The following is a 19002-nucleotide window of genomic DNA, read 5'->3' on the forward strand; positions in this document are numbered from 1 at the left end:
GTGAACAGCCAAAAATATGCGACGAAAACATCGATTGTGTAAGACGAGCCTGTAATTGTTTTCCCACGAAGCCCATCCTTACTGTTGCCAAACACTTTTAATTTACCATGTTTTACAGTGCACAAAGTTGTACACAAGAACTTGTGATTGTACACTTGAAAAGTGTAACTCATACAGGTGTTGTTATTATTAATAATATTATTAGTACCTAAGCTACAACCCTAGTTAGAAAAGCAGGATTCTATAAGCCCAAGGGCTCCAACAGAGAAATTAGTTCTTTTTGAACTGATTTTCCTCATTGTTGCACTTTTACCAATTTTAGGTGGTTGCCTTTACCCCATATTTTGCAAAATTTCACAAGTATATTGTTTTTTATTTTTTAAATACTGAGAATATGCGACAAATTGCATGCCTGGGAGGGTTAATACAGGATACAGGACACATTTCATAAATACGGGACAATCCCATCAAATACGGGACATTTGGTTACCCTGCCTATGGTGCACTCAGCTGGTCATGTAGGTTTTTATTTGTGTAATACAGTAAGTGAATCACAGGAGGAATTGCAAAAGGCAATAGAAGATTTAAATAGAGAAATCTGAAATGTGTCTGAAAATGAATATTAGAAAATATTAGTAAAATTAAAAATGGGCAAGAGAGGCAACAGGTTAAAAGATTGAGAAATGAAAGTATGAAAGAGATACGGAAATATGTTAGAGTATGTAATAAATCACAAATTTAAGAAATTATATGTATTTATCCTAATTATACAAACCTGATTTCTTTATAATTATTTGTTTTTAAATATTTAACTTAGCCGGTGAATATATAGCTGCAACTCTGTTGCTCGACAGACAAAAAACTGTACAAAAAAACTCGCTAGCGATCGCTATACAGGTTGCGGGTGTGCCCATCAGCGCCAACTGTCGGCCAGATACCAAACTCCATGTAAACAAAGACTCAATTTTCTCTCTGTCGACGTGTCGACAAGACGTACTTTACTCGCTGTTGAAACCTGGAGTTTTTCCCATCATCTTTGGTGAAGTACTATATTCTGGTTTGAGCTTTCGCAGTGCAGGTGTTTTATCTTCATCTTAAATCTTGAACTCGTTTTGGATAGATTTAATTTTTGGTGACAAAGAGAGTATGGACTTTCTTTGACTTTTAAATGGCCGACCCTTCCCTTAGACGGAAGTGTGTTTAGGCTTTTAGTAATTATCTTATCACGTTATAAATTAATTATAGATTTTCCGCTTCGATTAACTTTCCATTTATAATAAACATAAAAAATAAATTTTAATGTTTTGTTTATACTGTATGCGACCTTTCCTGAGAGTAGGCGGTCCTAACTTGGAAACCGAAGTTAATCAACGTTGAGCCCTTTAAATCGTAAATAGCTTTTAAAGAGCTAAGGATTTAAAACTTTTTAAATGAAATATTTTATGAAAGAATTTCTTTGAATAGTCTTCGTACTGTTTTCAAAGATGAACTAACGTTTAGTTTATTTATGCTACGCAGTTTGCGCTCTATCGTTACGATAGAGAGAGAGTGTATCACGGTTTCACTTTGCAGAAAGAGTAAATCGATTCTGACGTTTTGTTCATTCTTTCAAAGCTTAAATGTTTTAAATTCTATTTTAAAGGAACTTTTTAATTGAAAAACCTTTCAGTTTTTTCCTTTGGTCAAATAACATGTTTTTTTGACGAAACGTAATTGGGCTCTTCTCTTAGGTGCGAAATCAAGAGAGAAAGAGAGAAAGATATAGAGACGGAGGGAGAGAGAGGAGAGAAAACGTTCCGTTCAAGCGGGTAACGTTGTTCTCGAGTTACTCTCGTCCCTAGTCTCTGTACGGGGAGAAAGGATAAAACGTTTTTAGTTTTATTCTCGTCCCCAGGCAATGTATGGTGAGAGATTGAAAACGTAGTTTTGAATGAACTAGTGTTTATTCTCTTCCCCAACCACTGAATTTTTTCATCTTAAAAGATGTTTACTGTTTTTTTGCTGGTATTAATGTGCTTGCATTATACACCTGATTTCGCATTTACTACCTTTTGATGAGGGTAGAATTGCGTGCTTCAGGTAGAAATCAGTAAAAGTTTCGATTTCAGTTAAATAAGTGCAATACAGAAAATCGTAGTGATAAAGTGATATTGCGCAAAGTGTTACAGTGTTGCGTCCGAGGGTTCGTCTGTTCGTGCCTGTCGTTCACCTAGACCGGGACCTCTTGCAAGCTCCCAAGCCCAGGGGAGAAGTAATGTCATACGACTTATGGGTTCGAGAGGCCTTGATCAGTGAACAGACGTTTCCCTCTATGGTATCGGGTGTATCTTACCAAGATCTCCCCTACCATAAGGCGAGAGAGACGTTTTTCTCCTCGTCATCCGAAGGCTTTTCGCATAAGAAACCTGTAACAAGGTTTCGAGACCCTTAAGCGAAAGTCAGTCCTTTCAGGACAGGTCTAGCGTCCTGGTTGCAGCCATTAGGACAGCTCTGACCCTATGCAGTCATCGGAAAACTGCTCACCGCCTAACAAAAGCGTAACACAGACTCCGAGAGTCTTTTTTGTTGGGAAAGTGTTGCGGTCACAGACGTTACCCTCGTCTCTTACCGCAACCATTTCCGTGGATCCTTAATGGGTTGTACGGCAAGACATGCAGAATATGCTTGCCTCCCTTATGGAAGACTATTCTGCCGATTAGTCCATTGAGTCTAGCCGTTTATCTCATCGATATCCTGGCTTTCAGCCAACCTAACGTTCCTTTGTGCATCCTGTTGACGTTGGCGTAGCTTAGTCACGTCAGTCAGGTTGTTTAGAACCACACTCGATGCGGTCTCGTGTGGATTTTCAGCCACATTTGGACGTTAGGCCACTTGCTGATGCTCCCGTTGACGTTCAGGACGTTCGCTAACAATCGGAGTTGACTTGTTTTGACGCTGTGCGTCAACCTCCGCATTCTAGAGTTGTTTTGACTGCTCAGTCTAGGCAGTCAAAGCAGTCTCGAGTGGACGCTGTGCGTCCTCACGCACCTGTTGTTGTTGACAGTTCAGTTGTTGACAGTTCACAGACTGTCAAGCAGTTACATGACGTTGCGTCCTGGTCCGCTACTAATGCACCAGTGTGTGTGGACTCTGCTTTTAAAGCATTGCCACCACGGTAGGTCTCTCCCTTGCTTGAGACTCAGCTTTTATCGGACAAGGTTCCTTTAGATGAGGAAGTTGCTGTTCCCCCTCCTACTGATATTCCCTTGAGGACTCTGTCAGACGGAGAGGAGCCTAAAGCTGCTTAGCCCTCTATGGACTTTAATTGAATCATGCTGATTTTTAAGGATCTTTGTCCGGATCTTTTGTAACTGCTGCTCCTCGTTCGCCTAAACGTCAGAGCTTACACTAGGCCTAGCTACTTCGAAGCCGTTGTTTATAAGCTAGTGCTCTCTCGCTCTCCTAGAGAGCTTTACGTCTGCTAGGCGACTGGTTTATCACCAGGAGGAGTTTGGGGGATACAGCCTTTGCTTTCCCTTCTTTTAAACTGGTTTATAGAGCGAGAGTCTGATATGACACAAGAGAAGTTCTCGGCTTGGGAGTTCCTGCCTCTGCCCAGATAGACTTCTCTAATCTCGTAGACTCTCCCTGGCGCCTGGCCAGGAGACTCTCCAAGTTTTTTACAGGTCAACTTCACAGCTGTTTTCGAGCCTTTGAAGTTTTGCTGTACAATTATGTCATGCATAAACAAGGCTTTCAGGGATGGAAAGCGGTATCGCCTCAGTCGCTAACCCCGTCAGTTGCCGCACCTGCTCCCGTAGACCCTAAATGGGCTTTGCTGCAAGACATGCAGTCCAAGCTTGCGTCCTTGATAGAGGACTTTAATGCGGAGAAGGTTGCTGCCGAACCTTCTGGCCAACAACCTTCCAACCGGTTCGTTGTGCGTCCTGTTGACGCTGAGGTAACCTTCTCGCGTCTACCAGTTGAGGTGGTTCCTCCACCGATGCGACCCAGTGTGGGTTGCCAGCCGCACGTTGACGTTAAGCGACGCTCGGAGGTGGTTGTTGACGTTCAGGACGTTCAACAACCATCAGAGGTGACTTGTTTTGACGCGGTGCGTCAACCTCAGCAACCCGGTATGGTGTTGACTGCACAACCCAGACGGTCTAGACAGTCTCGGGTGGACGCTGTGCCTCTTCGCGCACCCATGGTTGTTGACAGTTCACAGACTGTGCAGCAATTCCATGACGTTGCGTCCGGCTCCGTCACGCATGCACCAGTGCGACCGGACTCAGCGAGCCAGACGTTACCCACTCCGTTGCCGTTTCCTCATCAGTTTTCGGATGAGGAACTATCTGATGAGGACGTTGCTGAACAACAAGACGATCAGCCCCCAGAATAGATCAAGCCCTGCTATCCATCCAGAAGATGCTGAAGAAGGAACGCTGCTCAGTCAGGCTGTGGATGAGTCTGGTGGGGACGCTGTCATCCCTGGAACAGTTTGTATCACTAGGAAGACTACACCTCCGTCCTCTTCAATACCATCTGGCTTTTCACTGGAAAAAGGACAAGACGCTAGAAGCGGTCTCGATCCCGATTTCCGGAAAGATAAAGTCTTGTCTGCCTTGGTGGAAGGACAATATCAACCTAAGAGAGGGTCTTCCCCTGGCTGTTCAGACTCCCCACCACGTTCTCTTCTCGGACGCATCGGACTTGAGCTGGGGCGCGACACTGGACGGTCGGGAATGCTCAGGTCTGTGGAACTCGAGTCAGAGGAGCATGCATATCAACTGCAAGGAGCTGTTGGCAGTTCATCTGGCCTTGAAAAGCTTCGAGTATCTCCTTCGAGGCAAAGTGGTGGAGGTAAACTCGGACAACACCACGGCCTTGGCGTACATCTCCAAACAAGGAGGTACCCACTCACTGACGTTGTACGAGATCGCAAGGGACCTGCTCATCTGGTCAAAAGGTCAAGACATCTCCCTAGTAACGAGGTTCATCCAAGGCGACTTGAACGTCATAGCAGATTGTCTCAGTCGGAAAGGGCAAGTAATTCCAACCGAATGGACCCTCCACAAGGATGTGTGCAAGAGACTTTGGGCCAATTGGGGTAAACCATCCATAGATCTCTTTGCAACCTCGCTGACCAAGAGGCTTCTAATCTATTGCTCTCCAGTCCCGGACCCAGCAGCAATACATATAGATGCTTTCCTCCTAGATTGGTCACATCTGGATCTCTACGCATTCCCACCGTTCAAGATTGTCAACAAGGTACTGCAGAAGTTCGCCTCTCACGAAGGGACAAGGTTGACGTTAGTTGCTTCCCTCTGGCCCGCGAGAGAATGGTTCACCGAGATACTTCGATGGTTAGTAGACGTTCCCAGAAGTCTTCCTCTAAGGGTAGACCTTCTACGTCAGCCACACGTAAAGAAGGTACTCCAAAGCCTCCACGCTCTTCGTCTGACTGCCTTCAGACTATCGAAAGACTCTCGAGAGCTAGAGGCTTTTCGAAGGAGGCAGCCAGTGCGATTGCTAGAGCAAGGAGAGCGTCTTCCATTAGAGTCTACCAATCGAAGTGGGAAGTCTTCCGAGACTGGTGCAAGTCAGTTTCTGTATCCTCGACCAGTACCTCTGTAGCTCAAATAGCTGATTTTCTCTTATACCTGAGAAAAGGACGATCCCTTTCAGCTCCCACTATCAAGGGCTACAGAAGCATGTTGGCATCGGTCTTCCGGCATAGAGGCTTAGATCTTTCCAACATAAAGATCTGCAAGACCTCCTTAAGTCTTTTGAGACCACCAAGGAGCGTCGTTTGGCTACCCCTGGATGGAATTTAGACGTGGTACTAAGATTCCTCATATCAGACAGGTTGGAGCCGTTACAATCAGCCTCCCTGAAAGATCTCACTCTTAAGACTCTTTTCCTGGTATGCTTAGCCTCGGCTAAAAGAGTCAGTGAGATTCATGCCTTCAGCAAGAACATCGGATTTTCGTCGGAAAAAGCCACTTGTTCGCTGCAACTTGGTTTTCTAGCCAAAAATGAGCTGCCTTCTCGGCCTTGGCCTAAATCTTTCGATATTCCCAGCTTATCGGAGATCGTAGGCAATGAACTAGAAAGAGTCTTATGCCCTGTTAGAGCTCTTAAGTTCTATTTAAAGCGTACTAAACCTTTACGAGGCCAATCTGAAGCTTTATGGTGTTCAGTTAAGAAACCATCCTTGCCTATGTCAAAGAATGCTTGGTCAGACTTTATCAGATTGTTAATACGAGAAGCTCATTCACATCTGAGTGAGGAAGACCGAACTTTGCTTAAGGTGAAGACGCACGAAGTTAGAGCTGTAACAACTTCCGTGGCCTTTAAGCAAAATATATCTCTGCAAAGTATAATGGACGCAACCTATTGGAGAAGCAAGTCAGTGTTCGCGTCATTTTACTTGAAAGATGTCCAGTCTCTTTACGAGAACTGCTACACACTGGGACCATTCGTAGCAGCGAGTGCAGTAGTGGGTGAGGGCTCAACCACTACAATTCCCTAATTCCATATCCTTTTAATCTGTCTCTTGAAATGTTGTTTTTTTTATGGGTTGTCCGGAAGGCTAAGAAGCCTTTCGCATCCTGGTTGATTTGGCGGGTGGTCAAAGTCATTTCTTGAGAGCGCCCAGATTAGGGGTTTGATGAGGTCCTGTTGTATGGGTTGCAACCCTTGATACTTCAGCTCCTAGGGGTCTGTCAGCATCCTAAGAGGATCGCGAGGCTCCGTAAGGAAGACGTACTTATAAGGCAGAGTAATCGTCTAAGTCGACTTCCTTACCAGGTACCTATTTATTTTGTTTTTGTTATTTTGATAACTTCTAAAATGAAATAAAAACTCTTAGCTCATAAGATGTAAACATATTTAACTGGTCTCTACCCACCACCCTGAGTGTGAATCAGCTATATATTCACCGGCTAAGTTAAATATTTAAAAATGATATTTTAATTATAAAATAAATTTTTGAATATACTTACCCGGTGAATATAAATTAAACGACCCTCCCTTCCTCCCCAATAGAGACGCAGTGGGATGAGGAGAAAATTGAGTCTTTGTTTACATGGAGTTTGGTATCTGGCCGACAGTTGGCGCTGATGGGCACACCCGCAACCTGTATAGCGATCGCTAGCGAGCTTTTTTGTACAGTTTTTTGTCTGTCGAGCAACAGAGTTGCAGCTATATATTCACCGGGTAAGTATATTCAAAAATTTATTTTATAATTAAAATATCATATTTTTCCAAATTATACAAACCTGATTCCTTTAAAATGATTTGTATTTTTCCTAATTATACAAAATTGATTCCTTTAAAATGGTATGTATTTTTCCCAATTATATAAACCTGATTCCTTTAAAACAATTTGTATTTTTCCTAATTATACAATCCTGATTCCTTTAAAATGATTTGTATTTTTCCTAATTATACAAACCTGATTCCTTTAAAATGATATGTATTTTTCCTAATTATATAAACCCGATTCCTTTAAAATGATTTGTATTTTTCCTAATTATACAGACCTGATTCCTTTAAAATATGTATTTTTCCTAATTATATTAACCCGATTCCTTTAAAATGATATGTATTTTTCCTAATTATTTAAACCTGATTCCTTTAAAACGATTTGTATTTTTCTTTATTATACAGACCTGATTTCTTTGAGTTAACTTTCTGCCTCGTCCACCCTAAAGTTATAAGTGGTTACTCAGTAATTACCGACACCTCTATAAATTTTTAACTGTCGAGTTTCTAGCTATGCTAAATCATGCTCTTATTAAATGACTTAGGTTTGTTAGCAAAAATCATCATCATCTCCTCCTACGCCTATTGACGCAAAGGGCCTCGGTTAGATTCCGCCAGTCGTCTCCTATCTTGAGCTTTTAATTTAATACCACTCCATTCATCATCTCCTACTTTGCACTTCATAGTCCTCAGCCATGTATGCCTGGGTCTTCCAACTTTTCGAGTCCCTTGAGGAGCCCAGTTGAAAATTTGGCAAACTAATCTCTCTTGGGAAGTGCAAGAACTACTAATCATTTTTAAATTTATGAGATATCTGTTATGGTATATGTTTATTTTTACCTTTTGACCAAGTATGTGGCACAAAAGCTAAATATCCTTCATTCAATCATCATTTCTCAGCAAGATGGTGCATCGCCACATTGCAGACTGTACTGTATGTTCGTTGGTTGGTTCCTAAATCAAACGTTTCCTAGGCTGTGGATTGGAAGGGATGGCCTTATTCCCCGGGCACCTCGTTCACCAGATATCGCTCTCCCGGTCCTCTTTTCTCTGAGGGTAACGTTAAAGATATAATTCATCATACAAAGATAGGGAAGATAACTGGTTGCCAGGTGGTAGTGTCCTTGCTTGGAGATTGCCAGACTGGGGTTCGAGTTCCGCTCAAACTCGTTAGTTCCTTAGGTTGCTGTAACCTTCACATCCTTGTGAGCTAAGGATGGGGGAGTTTGGGGAGCCTATAGTTCTATCTGCCGAGTCATTAGCAGCCATTGGCTGGCCCTTCTTGGTCCTTGCTTGGGTGGAGAGGGGACTTGGGCACTGATCATATGTGTGTATGGTCAGTCTCTAGGGCATTGTCCTGCTTGATAGGGCAATGTCACTGTCCCTCACCTCTGCCATTCATGAGTGACCTTTAAACCTTTAAAACATCGCTGATGCCCTTGCCAACACTGATGAGGGAATGGTATCCATGTAGAGGTGTATGAAATGAGGTGAAAAAACTCAATGTAACTACTCTACTCATTTTGTAATAATTTCCACATTTTTCAATATTAAACTTACCCGATAATCATGTAGCTGTCAACTCCGTTGCCCGACAGAATTCTATGGAGGGATACGCCAGCTATCACAATACTAGAAGGGGGTGTACTTACCAGCGCCACCTGTGGCCAGGTACTCAAGTACTTCTTGTTGACACCTCCTCAATTTTTCCTCTGTCGTGCTTCCGGCAAGACGTTCTGGGATACGCTTATGTTCTTGGAGTATTTTCACGACTTTGGTGAAGTATTTCTCTTTGATTTCGGCTGTCGCTTTACTGGAAACTTCTATATTAGCTTAGTTAGCTTTTGGAATTAATTTGATTAATTATGGTGACGAAGAGAGTATGAACTCTCTTTCACCTTTAAATGGCCGACCCTTCCCTTAGACGGAAGTGTTGGTGTCTAAGAAAGTATAGACTCTCTTTCTTAATTTTGCTTAACAAAAGTTATAGATTTATTTTATATCTCTCCGCCTCTTATAGGCCTCTTCGATTAACTTCCTTTTATTATAAACTTATTAAAATTAATTTTTATATTTGTTTATATTCGACCTTCCTAATAGTAGGCGGTCTTTTCTTGGTACCGAAGTTAATTAACATTGAGCCCGTCATTTCGGTTTTACCTGTTAACATATTATGATATTTTAATGTCTTTGAAAGAATTTCTTTGATAGTCTAGTACTGTTTTCAAAGTTGAACTAACGTTTTGTTTTGTCTCTGCAGTTGTTGACGTTCAGAACGTTCAACTTGCGCTCTATCGTTACGATAGAGAAAGAATTTTCACGGTTTCACGTTGCAGTAAGAGTAACCGTGTCTAGCGTTTTGTTCATTCTTTCTTAACTTAATGGTTTTAATCCTAATAAAGGAACTTTTCATTTTGGGAAATATTTCAGTTTTTTCCTTTAACAATAATATGTTTTAACGATATATATGATTGGGCTCTTCTCTCAGGTTCTAAGTCAAGAGAGAGAGAGAGAGAGAGAGAGATAGAGACGGAGGGAGAAAGAGGAGGATAAACGTTTCATTCAAGCGAGTAACGTTGTTATCGTTTTTGCTCTTCTCCCTAGTCTCTTTAGGGGAAGAAGGTAAACGTTTCTAGAGTGATCTAGTGTTTAGTCTCTTTCCAGCCACTGAATTATTTATCTTTCATTAGATTTTTCTGTTACATTGTAATTCTGTTTTCGCAATTACTAACTTTTGAGAAAGGATAGAATTGCGTGTTTCAGGTACAAACCACTTAAAGTTTCGAGTTCAGTGAAATAAGTGCAAACAGAAAATCAAAGTGATAAGTGATTAGCGCAAAGTGTGTCAGTCTTGTGCGTGAGGGTACTTCTGTGCGCGCCAGTCGTCCTCCCAGTCCGGGACCTCTTGCAAGCTCCCAAGCCCAGGGGAGAAGCAATGTCGAAGGACAAAAGGGTTCAGCAGGCCTTGATCGGCGCACAGTAGTATCCTCGGTGGTTGTGGGCGTGTCTTACCGAGACCGTCACTCCCACCCGCAGACGATTGAGCCCTTATTTTGCTCGTCTGCAGAAGAAATTTAGGGGAGAAAACGCTGGTCTCAGGTCTCAAGACCTCTTAAACGTAAAGTCCAGACCTATGCCAGACGTACGAAGTTAGAGTTCAACAACCCGGATGCAGTCATTGGGTTAGCTCTGACTCTCCTCAGTCATCAGTTGAATGCACTCCGCCTAAGAGGAGTAAGGTTCTGCCGCAACAGATCTCTGCTGTTAAGGCTTTACCTCAGCAGACCTTAGTGTCTGCCGACCCCAAGTTGACTCTACTGCAGTCCATGCAGTCACAACTTTCGGTCTTGATGCGTGAGTGTCGGGCTGAGAAGGTTGCGCCTCCGCCTGCGCTCGCTCCGCCTGCGCTCGCTCCGCCTGCGCTCCCTCCGCCTGCGCTCGCTCCGCCTGCGCTCGCTCCGCCTGCGCTCCCTCCGCCTGCGCTCCCTCCGCCTGACCGCAGTACCACCTGCCAGGCGTACGATGTTGAGCCACGTTATGAGTTTACTGATCCCAGTGGTGTGCAGCTCCCTCCGCCTTCCTTAAGGCAACCTCAGCAATGGGAACAGGAGGCTTATACCTCTCTTCCTCCGCTTCCACTTGCTGTTCCACCAGTGAGGCAACACTCGCTTGAGGTACAACCTCTCCCATCCATGAGTCAGTCTCCTCAGCTCTCGCTGCAGCGAGCTCAACCCTCCTCAAGGCAAGCACCTTAACACCTTAGCCTTGCGCCTCAGGAGCCTCAACTTGCGAGATTTTTACTGCGTTCTGCGCAGCCACTACCTTTTCGCTCTCAGCTCACACCGCAGGAACCTCAACTCGTTCCTCAGGAACTTGCTACTGCGCATCCGCCAACCACTCAGCAAGCGCAACCCTTGAGTTCAACTTCCTTTGATCAGCCTTTGCAGACTGAGCCTCAGGTGTTCCCTCAACAGAGTCTTGAAGAGGAAACCACAACTATTGTTGTTCCAGCTCGTTCTGACTCTGCTGTTCAGCATACCTTACCTCCATTTTCAAACCTTATGATAATGGAGGTTATTTGTATTACTTATAAAAATATATTTGTATTCCTTGCAATATATTTTTAACAATATCGCAAATATGGCAAAAATATGAATCATGAGTTATGAATGTAAGGTAAATATTATGTTGATATTAAAACCCCATGCAAGCATGCATAAAGCACTCTAGCACTGGTCATGGAATTTCTGAGAAATGTTAAACGCCATGCACACGCTCTGCTTACCTTACAGCATGCTCTACATACAGCATGCTCTGCTTACAGCATGCTCTGCATACTACATGCTCTGCATACAGCATGCTCTGCATTCAGCATGCTCTGCATACAACATGCTCTACATACAGCATGCTCTGCATACAGCATGCTCTGCATACAACATGCTCTGCATACAGCATGCTCTGCATTCAGCATGCTCTGCATACAACATGCTCTGCATACAGCATGCTCTGCATTCAGCATGCTCTGCATACAACATGCTCTACATACAGCATGCTCTGCATACAGCATACTCTGCATACAACATGCTCTGCATACCTTACCGCATGCTTCTCAGTCACACATCTTTGGTTGTTGCCAACTCACTAGACTGTCAAGCAGTTTCATAACGTTGCCTTCTAGTCTGCTGCTTTTGCACCAGTGAACCCTCACTGAGAGAACTTAGCTTTTCTAGGATATGGTCCCTGTAGATGAGAAAGTTCTTTTCTCCCTCCTTCTGATATTCCCTTGAGGACTCTGTCATTTGGAGGGAGCCTTTAGCTGCATAGCCTCCTATGGACTTTTATTTAAGCATAACATGCTTCCAGGGAAGGTAATGGTTCCACTTCAGTCGCTAATCCCGTCTGTTACCACACCTGCTCCCATAGACCTTGAGCTGTGTTGCAAGACATGCAGTCCAAGCTTAGTCCTTGTTAGAGGATTTTTTGTTTACGGAGTCAATGTGTCACGGGGAAGACGTTCAACAACCAACAGAAGTGACTTGTTGTGACGCAGTGCGGCAACCTCAGCAACCCGATAAGGAGTTGTCTGTACGACCCAGACAGTCTAGACAGATTCGGGTTGTCACTGTACTTCCTCGCTTGCCCATGATTGACAGTTCACAGACTGTGCAGCAGTACCATGATCTTGTGTCCGGCTCCGTCAGACGACTGGCTTTTAAGAGCTCCCACAAGTCGTCGCTGTCTGGAGATTTTCAAATGGACTATGGATCTGACCAAGGAACTGGGCCTCCTGGTCAATTTTGAGGAGTCTCAGCTCGTTCCATCCCAGACCATTGTCTCCTTGGGTATGGATCTTCAGAGTCGAGCTTTTCGGACTTTTCCGTCGGCCCCAAGGATCTTCCAAGCCCTAGAATGCATCCAGAGCATGCTGAGAAGGAACCGATGCTCAGTCAGGTAGTGGATGAGTCTAACAGGGACACTTTCATCGCTGGCCCTGTTCATCGTGTTAGGGAGACTCCACCTCCCCCCCCCTTCAGTATCATCTAGCTGCTCACTGGATAAAGGACATGACGCTAGAGACGGTCTCAGTTCCTGTTTCCGAAGAGAGGAGGTCTTCTCTCGCGTGGTGTAAGAACAGCTTTCTTCTCAAGGAAGTCTACCTTTGGCTGTTCAGAAACACGACCGCCGTCTCCTCTCGGACGCATCAGACACGGGCTGGGGTGCGACTTTGGACGGACAAGAATGCTCGGGAACATGGAATCAGGAGCAAAGGACACTTCACATCAATTGCAAGGAGTTGTTGGCGGTTATTCTGGCCTTGATAAACTTCAAGTCCCTCCAGCTTAACAAAGTGGTGGAGGTGGACTCTGACAACACCACAGCCCTGGCTTACATCTTCAAGCAGGGAGGGACTCTTTCGTGGAAGTTGTTCTAGATCGCAAGGGACCTACTCATCTGGTCTAAAGATCGAAAGCTAACTGGTAACGAGGTTCATTCAGGGCGGTATGAATGTCATGGCAGATCACCTCAGACGGAAGGGTCAGGTCATCCCCACAGAGTGGACCCTTCTCAAGAATGTTTGCAGCAGACTTTGGGCCCTGTGGGGTCAGCCAACCATAGATCTGTTCACTACCTCGATAACCTAGAGACTCCTGTTGTATTGTTCTCCGATTCCAGACCCAGCAGCAGTTCACGTGGATGCTTTTCTGCTGGATTGGTTCCATCTCGACCTGTATGCATTCCCGCCGTTCAAGATTGTCAACAGGGTACTTCAGAAGTTCTCCTCTCACAAAGGGACACGGCTGACGTTGGTTGGCTCCGCTCTGGCCCGCGAGAGAATGGTTCTTAGAGGTACTGCAATGGCTGGTCGACATTCCCAGGACTCTTCCTCTAGGAGTGAACCTTCTAAGTCTACCTCACGTAAAGAAGGTACACCCAATCCTCCACGCTCTTCGTCTGACTGCCTTCAGACTTTCGAAAGACTCTCAAGAGCTAGGGGCTTTTCGAAGGAGGCAGCCAGAGCGATTGCCAAAGCAAGGAGAACATCCACTCTCAGAATCTATCAGTCTCAAGGGGAAGTCTTCCGTAGCTGGTACAAGACCAATGCAGTTTCCTCAACCAGTACCACTGTAACCCAGATTGCTGACTTCCTGTTATATCTAAGGAAAGTAAGATCCCTTTCAGCTCCTACGATCAAGGGTTACAGAAGTATGTTGGCAGCGGTTTTCCGCCACAGAGGCTTGGATCTTTCCACCAACAAAGATCTACAGGACCTCCCTAGGTCTTTTGAGACCTCAAAGGAACGTCGGTTGTCCACTCCAGGCTGGAATCTAGACGTGGTCCTAAGGTTCCTTATGTCATCAAGATTTGAACCTCTCCAATCAGCCTCTTTTTAGGACCTCACATTAAAAACTCTTTTCCTCGTGTGCTTGACAACAGCTAAAAGAGTAAGTGAGATCCACGCCTTCAGCAGGATCATTGTTTTCACATCTGAAACGGCTACATGTTCCTTGCAGCTCGGTTTTTGCTAAACGAGCTTCCTTCACGTCCTTGGCCTAAGTCGTTCGAGATCCCAAGCCTGTCCAACTTGGTGGGGAATGATCTGAAGAGAGTACTTTGCCCAGTTAGAGCTCTTAGGTACTATCTAAAAAGGTCTTAACCTTTACAAGGACAATCAGAAGCCTTATAGTGTGCTATCAAGAAACCTTCTTTTCCAAGTTCTAAGAACTCAGTTTCTTACTATTCAGGCTTCTGATTAGAGAAACACATTCTCATCTGAAGGAAGAAGACCTTGCTTTGCTGAAGGTAAGGACACATGAAGTGGGAGCTGTGGCTACTTCAGTGGCCTTCAAACAGAGCCATTCTCTGCAGAGTGTTATGGATGCAACCTATTGGAGAAGCAAGTCAGTGTTCGCATCATTCTATCTCAAAGATGTCCAGTCTCTTTACGAGTACTGCTACACCCTGGGACCATTCGTAGCAACGAATGCAGTAGTAGGCGAGGGCTCAGCCACTACATTCCCATAATCCCATAACCTTTTAACCTTTCTCTTGAATACTTTTTATGGGTTGTACGGTCGGCTAAGAAGCCTTCCACATCCTTGTTGATTTGGCGGGTGGTCAATTCTTTCTTGAGAAGCGCCGAGGTTAAAGGTTGTGATGAGGTCCTTTAGTATGGGTTGCAGCCCTGTATACTTCAGCACCTTTGAGTTGATTCAGCCTCCCAAGAGGAACGCTGCGCTCAGTAAGGAAGACGATCTTATTAAAGGCAGAGTAACGGTTCAAGTCGACTTCCTTACCAGGTACTTATTATTTCATTGTTATTGTGGATAACTGATTATATGAAATACGGGATACTTAGCTATCCTTTAGTCTTGTACACTGGTTTTTCACCCACCCCCCTGGGTGTGAATCAGCTACATGATTATCGGGTAAGTTTAATATTGAAAAATGTTATTTTTATTAGTAAAATAAATTTTTGAATATACTTACCCGATAATCATGATTTAATCGACCCTCCCTTCCTCCCCATAGAGAACCAGTGGACCGAGGAAAAATTGAGGAGGTGTCAACAAGAAGTACTATAGTACCTGGCCACAGGTGGCGCTGGTAAGTACACCCCCTTCTAGTATTGTGATAGCTGGCGTATCCCTCCATAGAATTCTGTCGGGCAACGGAGTTGACAGCTACATGATTATCGGGTAAGTATATTCAAAAATTTATTTTACTAATAAAAATAACATATTTCTCTGTAAATTATGTTATAACAGATGTAAATTACCATTATATCTGATGGCACTCAACGTGTTAGGGAAATTACTATGTAAAACAAATATAAAATTTTGTTAATGAATCAAAGAAATGATCAAATTATCAGGAGGTTTGTCTGTATACAGTCAAAACTCTGATATGTTGTCATTGTTCTCAGCCCCTGTGGTTGTGGAATTCCACAAATAATGGGCAATATAAACTCTACGGATGTTTTATTTTCACTCGCAAATATTTCCTTATGAAGTGTAATTGTAATTCTGTAATTCAGAAAGGCCACAACTTACAAACTTATACAAACTTATAGGTTCCAAGAAGCTGTTGAATATTGTTAAATTTTGGCCTAGGGTTGGCTTCACCTAACTCAAATGCCTGCAATTTTCACCTGCCAAAGTCAACAAATAGTCCCGTATCATATTGAAAATGTCGACTCGCTTACTGCTGTAAGTGATGTAACCTTGTTTAATTCATAGTATTTCAGTATGAACTTTTAACCCTTTTACCCCCAGGCTATTTGGAAATTTCCAACCCTTAGGCCCCAAGGGGTTATTTTTTTCCCAGCACATTTTGCAGTATATATTTTTTAAATTGCTCTAACAGCCTTAATTTTTGTCATAGAGAGATCAGGTTGGTCTCATTCTCTTGGAAAATGCCTGAATTTTTTATAGCATTTTTTTGCAAGGACGTACCGGTACGTCCATGGGGGTAAAGGGATGGCTTTTGTGAAACGTACCAGTACGTCCTTTGTGGGTAAAAGGGTTAATATAAGATAAGATTTACGATTTGAATTGGATTAGTTTGTATCTCCGAATGTTTGTAAGTCGACTGTTTGTATGTGTGTACACGATCGTACATAGTTCATTTTGTGTATATATTATGCTTGTATCTTCGCTCTTCCCCCGCACCTCAAAGCAACAAGAAATTTCATGTTGAGAAACAGACACTGTTACAGATGAGAAAAGCAGACATGTTTATTCTGGTTCTTTTTAGTGCGAGGGAAGAGCGAAGATACAAGCATAATATATACACAAAATGAACTATGTACGATCGTGTGACACACGGTTGGTACAAGGCCTTTTTATGTAATTGTGAATAGACTTTATGGCTGTATAACTAAATATCCATTTTGTCTTTTCTCTCGAGGCTTGCGTACGCAAGTTTCTTCTAGTTATATAAGTAAATAGAGGTTCAAGTACTGTAGAGTAATTAATAGTGGGGCAATTCTTCACATTCTTTACTCATTCACCCCACGAATAGTAAGGTCTGAGTATAGTGTTAATTGTCTGTATGTTCATGAGAAACTAATATATTTAAAAGTATTTTTTCATTATATTCTCTAATGCATTTTATCCTCACATTTCAGGTTTTACCTCCCTGAACGAACATCAGCAATTTCCGGCACCGAGTCTTTGGAAATATCCGAAGGGTCTCTCATAAACGAGTGTTGGCTGTCATGGTGTCCTCCATTGAGGAGCAACGTGTTATTGTATCTTTTCTTTAAATCTTTTAGAGAAGTAAAATCTGTTCTTGTTATAAGTATAACGGTATCAGTAATGAAATAGGATTGTTTTTACGGAAAGTACCGTTGTTCATCATTCCCAACAAGTTTTCAGGTATTAGTTCTCATGCAGCTGTGTGTGTTGCCTCATGCTGGACATCGTTGTATGTTCGGGAATGTCGAGGGGACTGGCATCTGGGTTAAAGACTTGAAAATGTCTTGGTAAAAGAGGAACTTATTCCATTTGGCTGTCATTATTGATGCTATTACCGTATTCGAAGGGCAAAAGTATAAAATGGATTCAGATCTTTCCTTAGAGTATCCTTTGAAAAGGGAAATAGAAGATCCCTTGTCACCACTTACTGTCGCTAATGAGGATAAGGACTTTGTTAGCGCTGCTGCAGCCACTGACGATGGCCCTCTGCCTTTGGAGCCATACGTGGAAATAAAAACGGAGCCAGAGCAATGTTACGAGAGCGGAGAAGAAGTGAAATATGCATGTGTCATTGAACCAGCGATGAGTGACGGAGACTCGCCAAAGAGAGAAAAGAAAGCCAAGAGAAAAGCGAATACCAAGTCTTTCACGTGCAGCGAATGTGGCAAAGTCTTCACCCAGAAAAACCACATGACCGTCCACATGCGTCTCCACACTGGCGATAGGCCCTTCAAGTGCGAGGAATGCGGCAAGGCCTTCAAATGGGAAAGCAACTTCAAGATTCACAAGAGAACTCACACGGAAGAGAAGCCCTTCATTTGCGAGGAGTGCGGCCAGTCGTTCTCCCTGATCTTTTCCCTCACGAGGCACATGAAGACCCACAGTGGCGAGAGGCCATTCCCGTGCGGGATCTGCGGGAAAGCCTTCTCCCAGAAAAACCATATGATAGTCCACATGAGGGTGCACACGGGAGAGAAGCCGTTCTCCTGCGAGGAGTGCGGGAAGACGTTCTCTCAGAGGGGTGTTCTCACGCATCACATGAGGGTGCACACGGGGGAGAAGCCCTTTACCTGCCTGGAGTGCGGAAAGGTCTTCGCCCTCAAGAATTCTCTGGCCAGTCACATGAAGACCCACACAGGGGAGAAACCATACTCGTGCCAGAAGTGCGGCAAGGCGTTCTCTCATAAGGCTCATCTCACGAGACATATGAATAGGCACACGGGGGAGAGGCCCTTTACCTGCCCGGAGTGCGGAAAGGCCTTCGCCCGCAAGAACTCTCTGGCCAGTCACAGGAAGATCCACACAGGGGAGAAATCGTACTCGTGTCAGAAGTGCGGCAAGGCTTTCTCTTATAAGGCTCATCTCATGAGACATATGAATAGGCACACTTGAGAAAATCTGTAGAAAAGGGAACTATCTGACCAAAGTGAATAGTCACATTTGAGAAAATCTAACGGAAAAAAAAAATAGCTAACAAAAGTTGATGATGTTTATTGTCGTATTTAAGGGAGAAAACTGAGCCAGTAGAACTTTCTAAAAGAGAATACTGTACTGTATATGAAACATAAGTAAATATTTTAAGTGGATCAGAAAATAAGATGGAAAATCATCGAACCTATTCAAAGTCACAAGACTCCTTCAAGACGTGCAATTGAAAATGTAGAGCACAGTTTTATGTTATAATTTTGCCTTCCAGAGCCGGTGAATATTGTTGGTTACTCTTTATAGAAAAATATTCTTTGCAGAAGTGTCTGTAAAAAATAAAACTTATTTGCCTACATAATTGAAATTAAAAAATAAAAGGTTTCGCAGTATTTAATTTTTATGCCTCACAGGAAAACTAGAAAACCAATTAACTAATCTTTTGAGGCAGAAACTGGTGCTTTAAAATAAATGTTTTACCTGACCTATGTAATACACTGAAAAAACAAAGAAATTCCTATTTTTTACTCTTTTGTACCTCCAGACCAAAGTAGTTCTGCTGCCTGACAGTGGGAGTTATAAAAGGACATTTGAAACCGTCTGAATGTCTGAAGGTTTGAAAGATCTTTGTTCC

At 43.4% G+C, this 19002-nt stretch overlaps 2 protein-coding genes across 4 annotated transcripts in view; both read left to right on the forward strand.

The window, feature by feature from the left end:
• The window catches only part of LOC137625498 (uncharacterized), a 48152-nt gene extending 31077 nt beyond the window's left edge, over positions 1-17075 (forward strand). The window contains exon 2 of the mRNA XM_068356408.1: positions 16877-17075. Coding sequence (XP_068212509.1) covers positions 16877-17075 — 199 coding nt within the window. The remainder of the gene's footprint in view (positions 1-16876) is intronic.
• Positions 1-18753, forward strand: part of LOC137625281 (zinc finger protein OZF-like) — a 93936-nt gene extending 75183 nt beyond the window's left edge. For all 3 annotated transcript variants that reach the window (XM_068356083.1, XM_068356084.1, XM_068356082.1), the window contains exon 3: positions 16877-18753. In XM_068356083.1, the coding sequence (XP_068212184.1) occupies positions 17307-18338 (1032 nt within the window). In that variant the 5' untranslated portion in view covers positions 16877-17306 and the 3' untranslated portion in view covers positions 18339-18753. The remainder of the gene's footprint in view (positions 1-16876) is intronic.
• Positions 18754-19002: the final 249 nt, after the last annotated feature.

This window comes from Palaemon carinicauda, chromosome 32 (genome assembly GCF_036898095.1).
Source record: "Palaemon carinicauda isolate YSFRI2023 chromosome 32, ASM3689809v2, whole genome shotgun sequence".
Classification (NCBI taxonomy): Eukaryota; Metazoa; Arthropoda; class Malacostraca; order Decapoda; family Palaemonidae; genus Palaemon; species Palaemon carinicauda.